This window comes from Apus apus, chromosome 20, assembly GCF_020740795.1.
Source record: "Apus apus isolate bApuApu2 chromosome 20, bApuApu2.pri.cur, whole genome shotgun sequence".
Taxonomy (NCBI): domain Eukaryota; kingdom Metazoa; phylum Chordata; class Aves; order Apodiformes; family Apodidae; genus Apus; species Apus apus.
Genome location: NC_067301.1, coordinates 8,212,508 through 8,227,421, shown reverse-complemented (window position 1 = coordinate 8,227,421; position 14,914 = coordinate 8,212,508). Strand labels below are relative to the sequence as shown.

Genomic DNA, 14,914 nt, shown 5'->3' with positions numbered 1-14,914 from the left:
TCTGGAAGTTGGTAAGGGTTAAAATGACAAGCAGGAGGGGAGGCTGGGTATCTGTTTCAATTAAAAAAATAAGTGTTTTGGTACCACAAAGCTGAAACATTAGTCAGACATTCCTTTTGGGAGAACTGACAGGAAATAATATGATTTACAATCAGGGGTATGTCTGCAACATAAAAGGAAGGGGAAAAAAGTAATTTGCTGGTTGTATACTTCTGGCCCTGAATTAATTGACAAAGATATTTTCCTTGTAAACTGACTGAAGTGGATTGATGTGGGATCGCTTCAAATTGCATAACTTGAGCAAATGTTCTATTTTTGTTGTACTTTCAGGTTTTTTATTTAATATTTCTGTTCACTAGAAGCTGAGGTTCCAGCCTGGACTTGGACTGTAGGTAACTTTTCAGATGCCAGCCTTGAGCAAAACTTGGCCTTTGTTTTATCTGTTGTAACCCAGCTGCAGGGTCCCAATTGTTGGAGCATTTCAGGCCACAATGTGGGCAGCAGGAGCCAAATAATTAATGTTCTTACTACACCTTTTCTACCTTAATTAGAACTACTGAACTAATTTTTAGCTCATCCAGTTCTTCTAAGGTGGCATCAGAGATGGGAAAGGGAGTAGGAAGCACAGTCATGCCTTGAGTAGAAGTGTTATATTTGTGGGAAAGGTTTTATTTCCCAGAAAGGTCTTTATATGGAGGAGCTGCCACTGCAGTAGCACTGAGCTAACTCAGCTGGTTTCTCTTGGTTCAGGAGTTAGCTCAGAGTAGTGTTAATACAGAAATACAACACAGAACTGAAAGCAGCTTGGTTTTCTTTTTGAAGAAACTGCCTGACTCTCTGCTCAGCAATAATATAGTCAAATGAGCAGGAGCTATCAGAGGTAAGCTGTGAAGACCAGGGGATTTAAATCTGCAGGTCTTTGTGGTAAATAGAAGCAAGTTCCTGGTGACTGTGAGGCTGGGAGCTTTAATTCTTTTACCTCCTGTCAAGTGGGAAACAGGTAGAGCTGCAGGTTTGTGTGAACCCCCTGAAAACCCAGAGTCTAGGGTTAAGTCTTGGGTAACAAGCAGTGGTGAGTGGTCAGAATGGGTGAATATAGTATAAAATAGATATTTAAAAAGAGAAGTGCAAAATAAATGCAGTAACTCATCAGCTTGCTAGTGTCTGTTGAGAAGAGAGTCCAAGGACAACTCCTGTGAAGTGTTACCAGTTCTGCCAGTGACACTGAGCTATGAGAGGCTCTGGGTACACATCTTGCCTTGTAATCACCTTGTTTATCAGGTGACAATTCTGTGCAAAATGTAATGCAGATGGGGTGGGGTTTGTTCATTACCTCAGTCTGGCAGAGCATATTTGGGTGCCATGAACTGCAAGAGCTGCATGAGTTTATTTGCTTGCAGTTTTGCATAATGTTGGGCCAGCTCCTGTTGCTTGATTTTATCAGCATCCAGTATCCTGGCAGGGACCTTGAAATAATGCCACTACTCCTGAGCCCTGTCCCCCTGGTCCTAAGGAACTGTGGGCTTTAGAGGACATGACAAGTGGGACTGCAAAGGAAGTTCAGTGTTGTGCCTGTTTTAATTTTTGCAGTTTCTACCTTTTTTCCTGCCAGCTGCATACAAATGTCAGGTGAGAAGAGACTCTTAAAATGAGTAACGATCATGGCACAGCCTTGTTTCAAGTTCTGAAAATGGCAACATAGAATCCTAGGGGTTGGAAGGGACCTCCAAAGATCATCTAGTCCAACCCCTCTGCCAGAGCAGGATCACCCAGAGTACATCACACAGGAAGGCGTCCAGGCGGGTCTTGAATGTCTCCAGTGAAGAAGACTCCACAACCTCTCTGGGCAGCCTGTTCCAGTGCTCTGTCACTCTCACAGTAAAAAAAAAAATTCTGATATTCACCTTAAACCTCCTATGCTCCAATTTGTATCCATTACTCCTTGTCCTATCACTGGTCATCACTGAAAAAAGCTTAACTCCATCTTCCTGACACTCACCCTTTACGTATTTGTAAACATTGATGAGGTTGCCCCTCAGCCTCCTTTTCTCCAAACTAAAGAGACCCAGCTCCCTCAGCCCTTCCTCATAAGGGGGATGTTCCACTCCCTTAATCATCTTTGTGGCTCTGCGCTGGACTCTTTCAAGCAGTTCCCTGTCCTTCCTGAACTGAGGGGCCCAGAACTGGACACAATACTCCAGATGCGGCCTCACCAAGGCAGAATAGAGGGGGAGGAGAACCTCTCTTGACCGACTTAACCACACCCTTTCTAATGCACTCCAGGATGCCATTGGCCTTCTTAGCTACAAGGACACACTGCTGGCTTAACAAGGGCACACTGCTGGCTCAAACATGTTGTTTTATTGCACAGTCTACAAACACACCTTCTCAAAATGCCTGAACAAAACCTGTAGTAGCTTCTGGTTGGTGGTTGTTGGGTTTTTTTTGTGTATTCTGCTTTGAACAACATCTGCCCCTGCTCAGCCTTTGAACAATGCTGCTTACAGCATGAATGGAATTAGTCTACTACACATTTATTCAACTGCCTTTTTTTTTTTTTTCCCCAGTAGTATTTGTTTTTATTTGAGCCTCAACAGAATGCCTAGATGACCAGAGACCTGTGGCTGTTCTGAAAGTGTTTTTCTTTTGGAAATAAGAGCAAAGAGACTGAAGAGAAGGGCAGATGCAGGCAAAGGAAGCTAAACAAACATTACTACTACTATAGACACATTCATAACATTTTCCCTCTGGTAGTACCATGGGAACACTAGAGCAGATGCTTAAGTGGAGATTCTAGGTAGTCAAACATTTTTAGAGGGAACTTATTAAGGAGCTTTCATCTCAGCTAATATTTTCAGTCTTTGAGATTCCTGTGATCTCTAAATTCTTCAGTGACTTGAGCTGTAATAAAACTTCATTTAGAATTTCTGTCTGAACTCCCTGCTCCTCCACAGGAGCTCAGTGCTGGATGAAACAGAGGAATGGTGGAAAAGTGCCTCATATCAAGTAAACACTAAGCTCATTAAGTCCTGCAACCTCAAAGAGCTTGCCTTTGAGAGCAGCCCAGGCTGGGAGACAGTCTGTCTGATCACATTCTCAGGGAGCAGGGGTTTATAAGCCTCTCCATGTTTAAAGGCAAGAATTCTGTAGAAATGTTTGGTCTGGAGATCCATTAAGAAACCACGTCTTGAGATTGCAATTTCACCAGAGAATTAAGCAAGCAGAAATCCAGAAAAGGTGAAGAGAAGCAGGTTGGGTCAACTGCAGTGGGGTAGGTGACATATATCCCAAATTTCTGAAGAACACTTTCTCTTACACAGCTTGTGTGAAAGCTTTGTGGGATTTTTAAGTGCCACCTATGTGCCACTCTCAAAGTTGCAGTGGGAATGTTAACTCTTTTGTAAAATCGGGGCACCCTGTGCTGTTGGTTTTGGCACCTTGGATGTGGTTCCTGTCTCTTAGTATGGAAGTACATACAAAGCTACTCCAGCTGGGCCAGAGGTCTGGGACCAAAGGATGTGTTTGACCACAGACCTGGTTTTTAAAACCTCACCTCACACTGAAAGAACCAGAAACAAAAGTCAGTGGTAGAATTACTTGTTCAGTTCTGAGCTAGGACATAACCAGATGTATCCAAAACCACAAGATACCACTTTGCTCTCTGATCTGGGATTTCTGTTGCCTTTTTGACATGGATTTATGCTGGATGAATCTAACTGTATAGCCACAGATTTAGAGAGAGAAATACAGCAGAACCTGCCTTTATTTCAGTGCTTTAAGAGGCCTGCTGGCAAGCCATTTAATTATTTAAATGTTCTGCAAGAAAAATGAAGAGTCCTGCTGCTCAGCCTTGCTTTTACCTCTGATACCATAAAAATACACTGTTCTCTGTGCTTGGATGTTTTTGTTTTTCCATTGCACACAGCCATGCCTTGAACACTCTTGCTCAAGTCTTTTTACAGCTGCTGTGGAATATATATAGTTATAAAAATGGTCAGTCTAAGTTCTTGTGAGTAATCCAGAAATCACTGCAAATGTAGATGCTCCTCATTCCATGTAGTTTCTTTCAAAGTGGTCACACTGTAGAACACTTCCTCTGGGGTTGCAGCTTTAGTGGTGGGTTTTAACATCATCTTTCCCTAGGCTTTTTTGTCTATGAAACAATTCCAGCTGGCAGAGGAGGATGGAGCACTTCCATGAGTGTTCCCACGATCCCAAAGGGGGGGAGCATGACCTTGTGACCATGTGCCAGCTTTTCTTCCTTGACGTAAGAGATAGCAGGAGGTAAAGACAATACTTGGTGAGAAAGATCCCCTGCCTGAGCTTGGCTGCTGCAGCTGGCCAGGCCTAGGCCATCTCAGAAGTGGCTTTCTCTCAGGACTGAAAGGCAAAAGTGAGTAGTTTTCTCTTCCCTTGAACTTCTAATGAAAATAACTAATAAGCTTTGAAAATCTTGGCTGTCACTTCTGTGCATGAATATGGTGATAGTTGTGACCGATTTGGGGTGGCTTTCCAAGATAAGTAACATTACTCCAGACTCATTGCAGCCAAGGATTTGCTTCTCTCATTATCCAAGTGTTTAAAGTGTGTGTGGGCTTTATGTACATTACTTGAGCGTGTCCTTCAATGACAACAGGTGACTGAAGCTGGAGTATTTTGCAAATATGACATCATATAACCTGAGCTAGCTGAGAAATAAATAGATAATCTCCCCAGACCAGGCTGTCTGACTTGCTGGCTGTAAAATATTTATCTTTTGATAGTGAATGGGTAGTACCTTTTAAGAACAGTTTTCATAAATGATGTCTCCTAACTGAGCACTTGCTCCTTGCCAGGGTAGAGCTTAATTGCAGGAAACCTTGCTTCTTGTTTCTCCCTGACCTGGGGGCTGCTACTTGTATCATGTGATAATGTAACTGCATTAGTGGTAAATAATTTCTTAAATAAGACTTTTGCAGTCTGGCAGGTCACAGGAGGGAGAAATGAAAGCTGAGCTCATTGTGTGTGGGTGGAGAGAAATGACAAGGAAAAAACGGAGAGGAAGGAGCACTGAAAACCAACTGGCTGTGCTTCAGCTGCCTGCTGACCAGAGTCACTCCTGCAGATTTGGGATGCTGTTGGGCTTGCAGGAAAGTGGTTGTTCATACTTCTGGGTGAGAAGGAGAACTAAAGAGATGTCAGGAACATGATACAGCTCATGAAGTGTCTGTGGCAATGCCTGGTGCACATTTTCTGACTCTGAAGTAAAGTTTAAGGTTTTCCTTGTGTCAGAATTGGACATGAAGCCAGCTGCAATAAACCCTGTTGGAGTGTGTTGCTGTGGTTTCTCAAAATAACTGAAGTCCCTGGTTTCCCGGATACAGGCAGCAGTTGATGCCTGTTTGTAGCAAAAAGGAAAGAATGGATCATACTTTGTGTGTGTGTTTTGTTTTTCTGATAAAGCTGAAGGAGGGGCAGTGTGCTCTGTATTGGAACAGAATTTGTCTTGGATGCTGGTTGTCTGAAGCTGAATGTCACAGTGCAATTGAGGAAGTGTTAAAACTGCTTCAGGAGAAGGAACTTTCAGTTCCCTAACCCAGATTAATGAGATAGCGTGGAAAAAAAATAAAAATGCATTAAACATTGGCAGAAACATATGAATGTTTTTTGGTGAGGTGAGGGCTGGACTGCTTTCCATCAACAGCAGGGGGTTAAATTGGCAATGTGACACCATGATCTTAAATCCATCCATCTCTCTCCATGCAGGCTGAGAGAGTTGAGGTGTTCAGCCTGGAAAAGAGAAGGCTCCAGGGAGACCTTAGAGCACCTTCCAGTGCCTGAAGGGGCTCCAGGAAAGCTGGGGAGGGACTTGGGACAAGGGCAGGGAGGGATGGGATGAGGGGAATGGATTAAAACTGGAAGAGGGGAGATTGAGGTTGGACATGAGGAGGAAATTCTTGGCTGTGAGGGTGGTGAGACCCTGGCCCAGGTTGCCCAGAGAAGCTGTGGCTGCCCCATCCCTGGCAGTGTTGAAGGGCAGGTTGGATGGGGCTTGGAGCAGCCTGGGCTGGTGAGCAGGGACACCTCCCATAGCACAGAGGTTGGAACTAGATGGTATTTCAGGTCCCTTCTAACCTTAACCATTCCATAATTTTATGACTCACAGTCTAGAACACTTTTTCCAATACCAAATGAACAAAAAATGGTACTGAACGTTATTGAAATCTGTTTGTATGAGTAAAAAACATGCTGCTGCTTAGACCCAGAAATTCTCTCATATCAGAGCAGTCAGCAAGCACTGCAGTTCCTGTGTGTGTGGTTGGGATGTGCTACCTGTGCATTCGTGACCCAGGGATGTTCTTGTTTCTGCAGAGTGACCAGCAGCTGGATTGTGCCTTGGATTTGATGAGGCGTCTGCCTCCCCAGCAGATAGAGAAGAATCTCAGTGACCTCATTGACTTGGTGAGTATTGGCTGCTCTGACCAAGTAATGGCCAAGTCCTGGGTGTGGCAAAGATCTGGTATGTAAGAACATTTTCTGAAGCATCTCAGAGGTGTGGTGTTTTGTTTCTTTCCTTGTCTTTTGGTTGAAGAACACAGGCGATTGCCCAAACAATGTCAGGAATCTACGTGTTTATTGTGCACAAGCCAACAGGTACAAATTACTCTGTATACATGGACAGGCTTTCGGATGAAGGGTCATTAGCAGCTTTCTTGATTAAATCATCACCAATTTGGAGGTGACTGTTTAGTAAAAGTAATTTGGAACATTTAATAGAGGGTTGATGCCTGCCCTTGTACTCCTGATAAACTACCTGCCTGTTTCTAGTTTGACCCAGGGCTTGGGCAGTAGGTGCAGTGAATGTGCTGTGGCTTCAAAGACAGAATATGTCAGAGCACTGGAGAACACCCAAACCTATTTATAATTTATGCAATATCAGGTATTCTGCAGTCCAGTGCCTAGCTAAAAAAATATATAAATCTCTGTCCAACCATCTTGTGCCTGTTTTCTGCTTGTCCCTAAAACATTTTCTTTTCCTTCTATAAATGGCTAGTGAGGGAAACTAACTGCAGAGGGATACTTATGCTCATTTCTAGTTGCACAGGATTTAGCTGCACATCTTGGGATGCACAGTTGGGTTCTAATAAGCCAGGTGGAGTCAACTGTCCCTGAAAACAGTGTGCGGCCTCTGGAGTAACTTACAAGGATTTAATCTGTACAGAACATCCTATATGGATGGCTGGGAAAGTATATTTCTATTGTCCAGTCTAAATATTTGGCTTATTTCTAACTTAAGCTTCTAAATTTTTGCAGAGTGATCCCTGAGACTGGGGCAGGGCAGTTAGACCTTTGCACCAAGTCTTTCCTCTTCCCAGTAGCGAAAATTACACCCCTTTTCTGTGGCAGGTCTGCATTTTATTCAGGGTGCTGACAAACCTTTTCTGGGAGACCCTAAAAATCTGATGGTTCTTCACACAGCAGCTATTTTAACAGTGCCCCTTAATTGTTAAATTGTGTCCAAGCTGTTTGTCATCTTTGTGTGCAGAAAAGGAGCTGCTTGCTGGGGAGAAGATTAGTTGAGGAGCTCTGGTCCTAAGTGGTATTGAACCTGGTGTTAGCAAACTAGGGAGGAGGAGTCCCGTGGTCCAAAAAGCTGTGGCTGACTTAAATTTCTCAAAATCTCTTTAAATACTGCCTTCAGTTACAGAAGCCAAGATACAGGTAAAGCTCTTGTGGGTCAGGAAAGAAATTATTCCCTGCAGGAAGGGATTATTTCTCTTTCTTGAAACCATTTAGTAATTGGCTACATCTGTGCCACCAAAACTCTTGGCAGCTTAAAGCATCATTTTTGTGGCTGTTGCTGGAGGTAGGACACAGAATAACTGAATCATTGATGTGATCTGAGGTGACATGCTTGGTTTTCTGATGAAATTTGGAGGACTGAAAGGATATCGGGGTTTGAGCAGCTCCAAGGACCACTGGAAACAAGGAGTTGTTTGGGGAGCTACGTTGAGCTCCACAGTATAATTGGTAGGAGGGTTTTTTTTAATGACTCAGAAAATTGCTGGTTACCTCTGAATGTTGGAATGACATTTGGATGGTGCTCATTAGTGCTCTACATGCTTTCCATCAGCCACACGCTCACTGGGCTTCTTTTCATATTGAAAGTGTAACATGAAACAGACCAGTTTGAATGAGGCTGGTTAGAAGGAGGGTCTGTGTAGTTCCCACTGCAGTCCTTGCACTGGGGTAGAGATGAAATAATTTGTTACATCAGTATGATTTCTGTATTGTTGAGACATCTGCAGACCTCTTCTGCAGCCACCCTTAGCCTGACCTTCACCAGACTGTTCTGGTTAGACAAGAGCAGTGTCTGCACTGCCACCTGTAGTAGTTCCAAAAACATCATAAGCCAGACCCAAGCAAGTATTTTTTTGACCTTTTTTGGCAAGTTTCATCCAAACCTTTACAGCTGACGTTTATATTCTGTTTCCTGTACAATTACCAGACAATAACATCCTTGAAGCAAAAGGTCAGACTCAAATGTGTGATGAGCATGAGTAGGTTCGTTTAAGTTGGGACAGAATTATAGAAGATGTCACCTTAACTTCTGCTTCCTTTGTGCTTGGTGTCCTTGCTTCATTACAGTGCCATCCTGCAGTAGACTTGGAGCAGAGGCCAGTGTAATTTTTTTCAGTGTGAAGCACAGGTTAGAACTTGAAGTCTGCTTGTAGCTCAGCTTGCCACAGTCTTCTGGAAACATTCCAAACCCATCTGGACATGTTCCTGTGGGATCTACTGTAGGTGATCCTCTTCTACCCAGTGAGGTTGGACTAGATGATCTTCAGAGATCCCTTTAAACCCTGACTACTCTGACTGGATTATCTCCAGACTGATGAGTGTAGCCACTGTTTTGCTGCTTGCTCAAGATCCATTGAAAGGAGGTGAAGATCGCTTAGAAATGTCCCTTTGTATGTAAAAAACCCCTCATGTTTTTAACTAAACTCCTAATGTTGGGAGAAACTGACATCTCCTTCTGAGGCTTGTATTCCTGCTGGGAAGGATAAACACACCAGGTTCCCTCCCTGAGATCCCTCTTGCTCTGTCAAAGCCATTCTCTGCTGCTACTTTTTAATAAAAGAGCATCTTGGTGCCAACAGGAGTGGATGGAACATGTTCAGGACTGTACATGACTGCCCCCAAGTGTTGGGCTGCCAAGGGAAGGGATCCAAACTTGAACGTGAAGTAACAGGGTGGGTGGAAGAAGAGAACTTTTGGGTCACTGGCCCTCATCAGACAAGACACTTTTCATTCATTAGCAAAGCAGCTTGTGGTTTGCCCTTCTGCCACATCTGTTGTTGCATTTTTCAGGCTGCCTGAGTCTTCAATTAGAGCTCATTAGAGACCTTGTCAATCACAGGACTCGAGAAGTCCTGCCTGAAAGAAGCTGTGCGTGGTGCTGGTGATGTGCATTGACATGGAATGCTCTGGTTGGAATTCAGTTAATCATTGTGTGTAAATAGACTGCTTGGAGGCTGTCAAAATGTACAAGACTTCTAAATCTCCCCCCAAAAAACGGGTTTAGTGTAGACACATACTTTTTTAAGGGCAACAAATTTAAATTAGAATAAATATCCATGTAGCTCCTCAGAAAACTGGGGTAACTGAAGCCTTGGGGCATCTCCTTGTCAGCCAAGTCTGAGCTGTAGCAGCTCCTGTGAGAGGAGCTGTAAAGGTGCATATACTGCTCTTAAATGGATTTATGAGGATACACCAAGTGACAGCACTTGTGACATTAATACAGATTTTAATTGTGTAGAATAAATAGTTTCACCTCCTTATTGCCTCAAATTGTCCAGAAGTTGCTGCTGTTGCTCTACTGTGCTGTTTAGAAGTCAGTTGTGAATCACATCTATCCTCATCACTTGCTGAAAGGAGAATATTAAGGGTATTTTCTGGGTGGGAATGTTTCTGGGTGTCAGTTAAGAAGGAGATCTTGTTTGGGCTGGTGGAAACCGTGCTGAATGGTGTGAAGGAAGCTGGTAGGGCTCATTTCAGAGTGGCTAAAAGGTCTGAAATATCAGGACAATCTGAGGGAATCGCTTCCTTTCTCCTGAGGTAAGTTCAATCAGTCCCCAGGTAATTTTGGCTGTGTTATTTCCAAGAGGAACCCCAAAGAAGGCATCAGGTAGTGCTGCTGTGGAGGATCTCTTCCTGGGACACCTTGGCAGCACACAGGGGAGGTGAGTGAGACCCTCCAGAATCCTTCTGGGTTGTTTTTTGCAGTGACATGTCTTAGAGGGGTGCATCTCTGGGAAAGGTGGTAGATGGAAGCTAGATTTATGGTGTTCATGGGCCATGTGAAGCAAATAGAGGGTCTGTGATTGGATTGTCTTGATGGCTTTGACCTGAGTATGGAAGTTGATATGCTCTCAATCTTGGTAAAGTTAAGCAGGTTGCTTTTTCAAGTACAAGTTTCCTGCTGGGTGTTTAATTTGGATTTTTGCCTGAGTGTTTATCACATAAATGAGAGGTAAAGTCTCGTTGACTCAGCAAAGTCGGGTGGCTGCCATGAAGTGGGGACAGGGAATCATCCTCACAAAATGGACCAAAAGACTCACCAGGACAGTAGAGTTTTCTCACAGCCACCACTTCCTTCCATGCTTTTGCTAGCAAGACTGATATTAAAAAAAAATAGTCAATTTATTCTCCAAAGTGAAAGCTTTCTTGAAATAGAGAATCAAGTTATGCTGCCATGGAAGAATTAAGGCTAGAGTTCTTTTACAGAGACAGCAGTCAGTAACCTTACTGGTTATTTTTCAAGACTCTGCTTGCAGTTAAAGATTTGGGAGGTAATCATCTTTGCTTTCTCATCACAGGAGAATCTTAAATATTTTTGGTAGAATGTGTTACTTTTTGGAAAGTCCCAGAGTGATGAATTAAAAAATAATAGATCAACTTGTGATTCAGAAACATTTGAACACTATTCAGGCCCTTGCTTCATTGTAGCTCTTGCGCCTTTAGGCAAGTCTGAATTTTGCTTGCATGCCTTTAGTAACTGGAGATATATGAAGCTGGAGGATTTATCTGCAGGAAAACTGCATTGCTTGGGCTGCACAGGCCATAAAGAACATGAGAATGTGACTGGAGCTTTTTGTGTTTCGAGCCCAAGAGCCTGAGCAGAATTGAGGAGAAAGATACAATAATTGAATGCAGATGGCCAGCTGAACATCTAGTGAGGGTGGAAGGTGTTGGAAAAAAAAAGAATACATCAGACCCAGTGAAGACTTAAAAGAAAAGAGTGGAGGCAGAAGAGCATTGACAGCCTTGTGGTCTCAAAGCTGAGCTTTTGCCCTGCTCTTCTTTTTGGAATCATTGACCTGTGGGATAGGCTGGAAACCAGCAGCCAACCAGGCTTCCAGTGCAAGGATTACTGGCTAAGGAAAGGGGCTCTGGCTCTCAAGAAATGTATGGGTTTTGAGAGCCAGTTGTCCATGTGGGGAATGGCTGCAAGCAGGAGCTTTTCCAGCTAGAAAAGATTTACCCTAGATATCTTGATGGTAATTTGAGATAGCAATTAATAGATGTAAATTGTTAATGTGGTGCTTGGCGTAGAGCTCGCAGCTCCACTTGTAGGATTGTAGGAGTTAATTTCACTTCTGGCTTCATATTCACTTACTCTTTTTAAGCCTGAACTTGGCCTCTTTCATCCAGGCTCCTGCCATGCCCTGTTAGAGATCCTTAAAATGTCTGCTTAAATATCTAAAGGGGTGTGTGTGGGGATCACCTGATGAGCTTAAATCCTAATCAGAAACCTATACAACCTTTTTTAAAGATGGGGGGGAAAGCAAGGCTATAGAAACAGTCCTTGAAAGGCCATGCCTCTGCATATCTCTTCCTTGTAGCTGGATATCTCCAACACCAGCTGGACTCTTGACACAAATAGTCAAGACTTCCCAAGATATTGATATGCTGTGATGACTCCTGGGACTTGTGGCTGGTAATGAGATACAGGAGCCTTAACCTGCAGGTCACTAGTCAAAGTCTAGAGCACTCTGGTTGTGCCTGCCAGATGGCTAGCTTTTGTTCCTCACGCTAGCTACAGAATGCTGAACTGAGCAAAAAGCCCTATTTTATCCAGCAAACTGCAGGAAGAAAGCCAAGTTTTATGGAGAGTGGTCACCTTTCAGAGTTTTTTTAGATGTAGTTCCTCCAGCTGAATTGAAAAATGCTGCACTTAACATAATTGCTAACTAGACCAACTTAGATCTGCAGTCTTGTCAACGTTTGCCTTTTCCCAGAAAAGCTGATGGGTTTTCTTTTGGTTTTTGCTAATTCCTGCAGTGCTGGGATTCAGTACAAATACTTGGAATAAAGCTGAGCTGTTCTCAGTGTCAATTACATCTGTCTTGAACACAAAAATCCATTTAAGTGTCATTTAATAAACAAAGCTTGATGAATGTGTGGCCCTTGGACATCTGATGGATCAAATTAAGGTTAGCAATGTGTGGATTTGTGGGAGTGACTTTACTCGTGGTTTTAGGCCCAAGATGTGTGGAGCCAGGCTTCCTTCTTGAGTTTCCACAACATCCGTTAGGCTGTGCCTGTACTCTGCAGGAACAGGAAATTCTGAGGCTGGGGAATGACTCAGAAAAATTATAATAATAATATTTTATTAGATGCTGGCTCAGAGGGGAGGAATCCAGGCTTTGGGGGGGTTGGTTTAGTATGCCAAAATGGTTATTTTGCAAGAGGGCTGGGTAACTTGCATGGGCTCTTCTTTGGATTTGATTTCCCCAAGTGATGTGGGCAGTAGTTTTGTCCGCTTCTGTAATGACGTGAGTGGTCTTAAGACAGAAAAATCAAGTCTTAAGAATTCACATGCAATTAAAATACTTGCTTTCCCATTTGGATGTGGCTTTTAATTAAAAACTGCTCTAGTCACATGTGTATTTGGGTACCTGCATGTTATAGGCACAAATTCAAAAGACACATGGTTCTGGGTGCCTTCTTTGCTAAACCTTTGAAGCTTGCTTCAGCTTCCTTCTGATTCTTGAAGGAAAAATGTGTTTCATCCTTAATTTTACTGCATTTAGCATAATTTTCCAGTGCGTAAGGTTCCTGGGGAGGTCAGTACATGCTGACCTCTGAATAAACATGGAAAAAGGCTATTTCCAAGCACAGAGCCTTACACTAAGAATGTTGCTGGTTCAATTGTAACCATGATTCATTTCAGTCAAGGCTTTAGAAGAAAACAACAACCTCCAGCTGAGTGGCTAACAAGCCAAAGTTATTAACTTCCCCGAATACATAAGGTGCAGAATTTGATGCAATTCAAGCAGCAGGATCAAAGCAAGGATGGGGAGTGAGTGTAAAACAAGAAGAGCTGAAGCACTTTGTTTCCTCTAACCTTTTTTTTTAGATGCTTGTTTAATCATATTTTAAAAAAGAAAAATAATTCAGAAACAATGATTTAGTTGATAAGAAGTTCCTTTAACCAACAAAGTGATTCAAGAAGGATTCTTAGGTTGGCTACTCCAAAAGTGTAGGGTTTCATCTTTGGCACAAGTGATTATTTGTCTTGATAGCAGAGCAGTTGACTTAATTAAAACACTGTCCACATACCTGGCTTGCTCTGCTGGAGAATACTGTTACACAGGACAACAGAATCCTTGTTCAACATGCAGGACACTGTGCTGGACTCGGTTTTCATTCAGTTTTTCTTTCCTCTGGACTACACATTCATTGTATATCTCCTTGGAAAAAAAAAAAAAATAATCCCCCAACCACAGTGCCCTGTTGCATGGTTGGTGCCTCTGAATGATGCTGCTGTTCAGTTCCAGGCTGAACAGCTGAGTCTGGACCCCCAGAGATTCCTCTTTTTCTTTTCTGATTGACATTGAGGGTGGTCTCGCTCCACGACTGCACGTACAACCACCATAAGAGATGATTGAGTGCTTATTTGTGGAAACTTGGGTTCATTAGGGTCCAGACTACTCTGGGCACCAAATTAAATTAATGATGGCCTCTAGCTAAAGATACAAGGTTAAGACTGTAGTCTGAATTTGACCTTCCACTGCTTAGAGAATGGGAGAAACTTGTGTCAAAATAAAGATGGACGCCCAGCCTTTGCTTATAAAACAATCCTCAAAGCATCAAGTGTTTTCATCCGATGTTTACAGTGCAGTGATGAATGGAACAAAATCCCTGCTTTGGCATTTCAGCCTTTGGCCTAGGGGAGTGGATTTATTAATATTCTTCAATTTAAGTTCACTGTATCATAGATGTTGGAGGCACAACCTGAGGCACCTACGTAGATTTTGGCTCTCTAGTTGACATAGAACAAGCCAGTAGAAAAGTTGATGCAAATCCACTTTTTCAGACTGAAAAAGCAGAGGATTGATCTTCTAGACTGAGCTGTCTCTGCTGGGATCAGAAGATTGGAATGTTTTCTTGCTAAATATCAACTGGATTCTGCAAGATTCAGAATCGTGCACAAAAGTAATTGAAATGCTTCAGGAAGGTTCAATACTGGACATGGGGGAGAATTAAGGGAAAGATAATATAGTTAAAAATATTTGTTGGCCTGGCTGTGCTGAATATATTATAATAGCCTGGTCTAAAATGCAAAGGACCTAAATTCAGAAGGAATCAAATAGGTTCATAAACTGTTTAAAGCTACAAATTGCCTTGTTCAGATTGCTACATTTGCCTTACAAACAGCTGTATAATATAGAAGAGGAGGACCTTTATGGCTAAATCTTGTAAATTCATTCTTAGAAGGGAAGCTGTTGAAAGTTGCTGTAATAAATGATATAAACCCTATTATTTTGGTGTAACAATGTGTTAAAAGTTCCTTCTAGTCAGTGTGAGATGATGTTTTCCCACAGAGCAATATGGAAACACCATACTGGGTATGTGGAAAGTTAATTTG

General features: G+C 42.7%; 1 protein-coding gene across 5 annotated transcripts in view; it reads left to right on the top strand.

Moving 5' to 3' along the window:
* The window catches only part of CAPZB (capping actin protein of muscle Z-line subunit beta), a 73,222-nt gene that overhangs the window by 21,416 nt on the left and 36,892 nt on the right, over nucleotides 1-14,914 (top strand). For 4 of the 5 annotated variants that reach the window (XM_051637542.1, XM_051637541.1, XM_051637544.1 and 1 more), the window contains exon 2: nucleotides 6,352-6,441. In XM_051637542.1, coding sequence (XP_051493502.1) covers nucleotides 6,352-6,441 — 90 coding nt within the window. Of the gene's footprint in view, nucleotides 1-6,333; nucleotides 6,442-14,914 lie in introns of those variants that run through there. The other variant, XM_051637543.1, reaches the window with a different exon arrangement.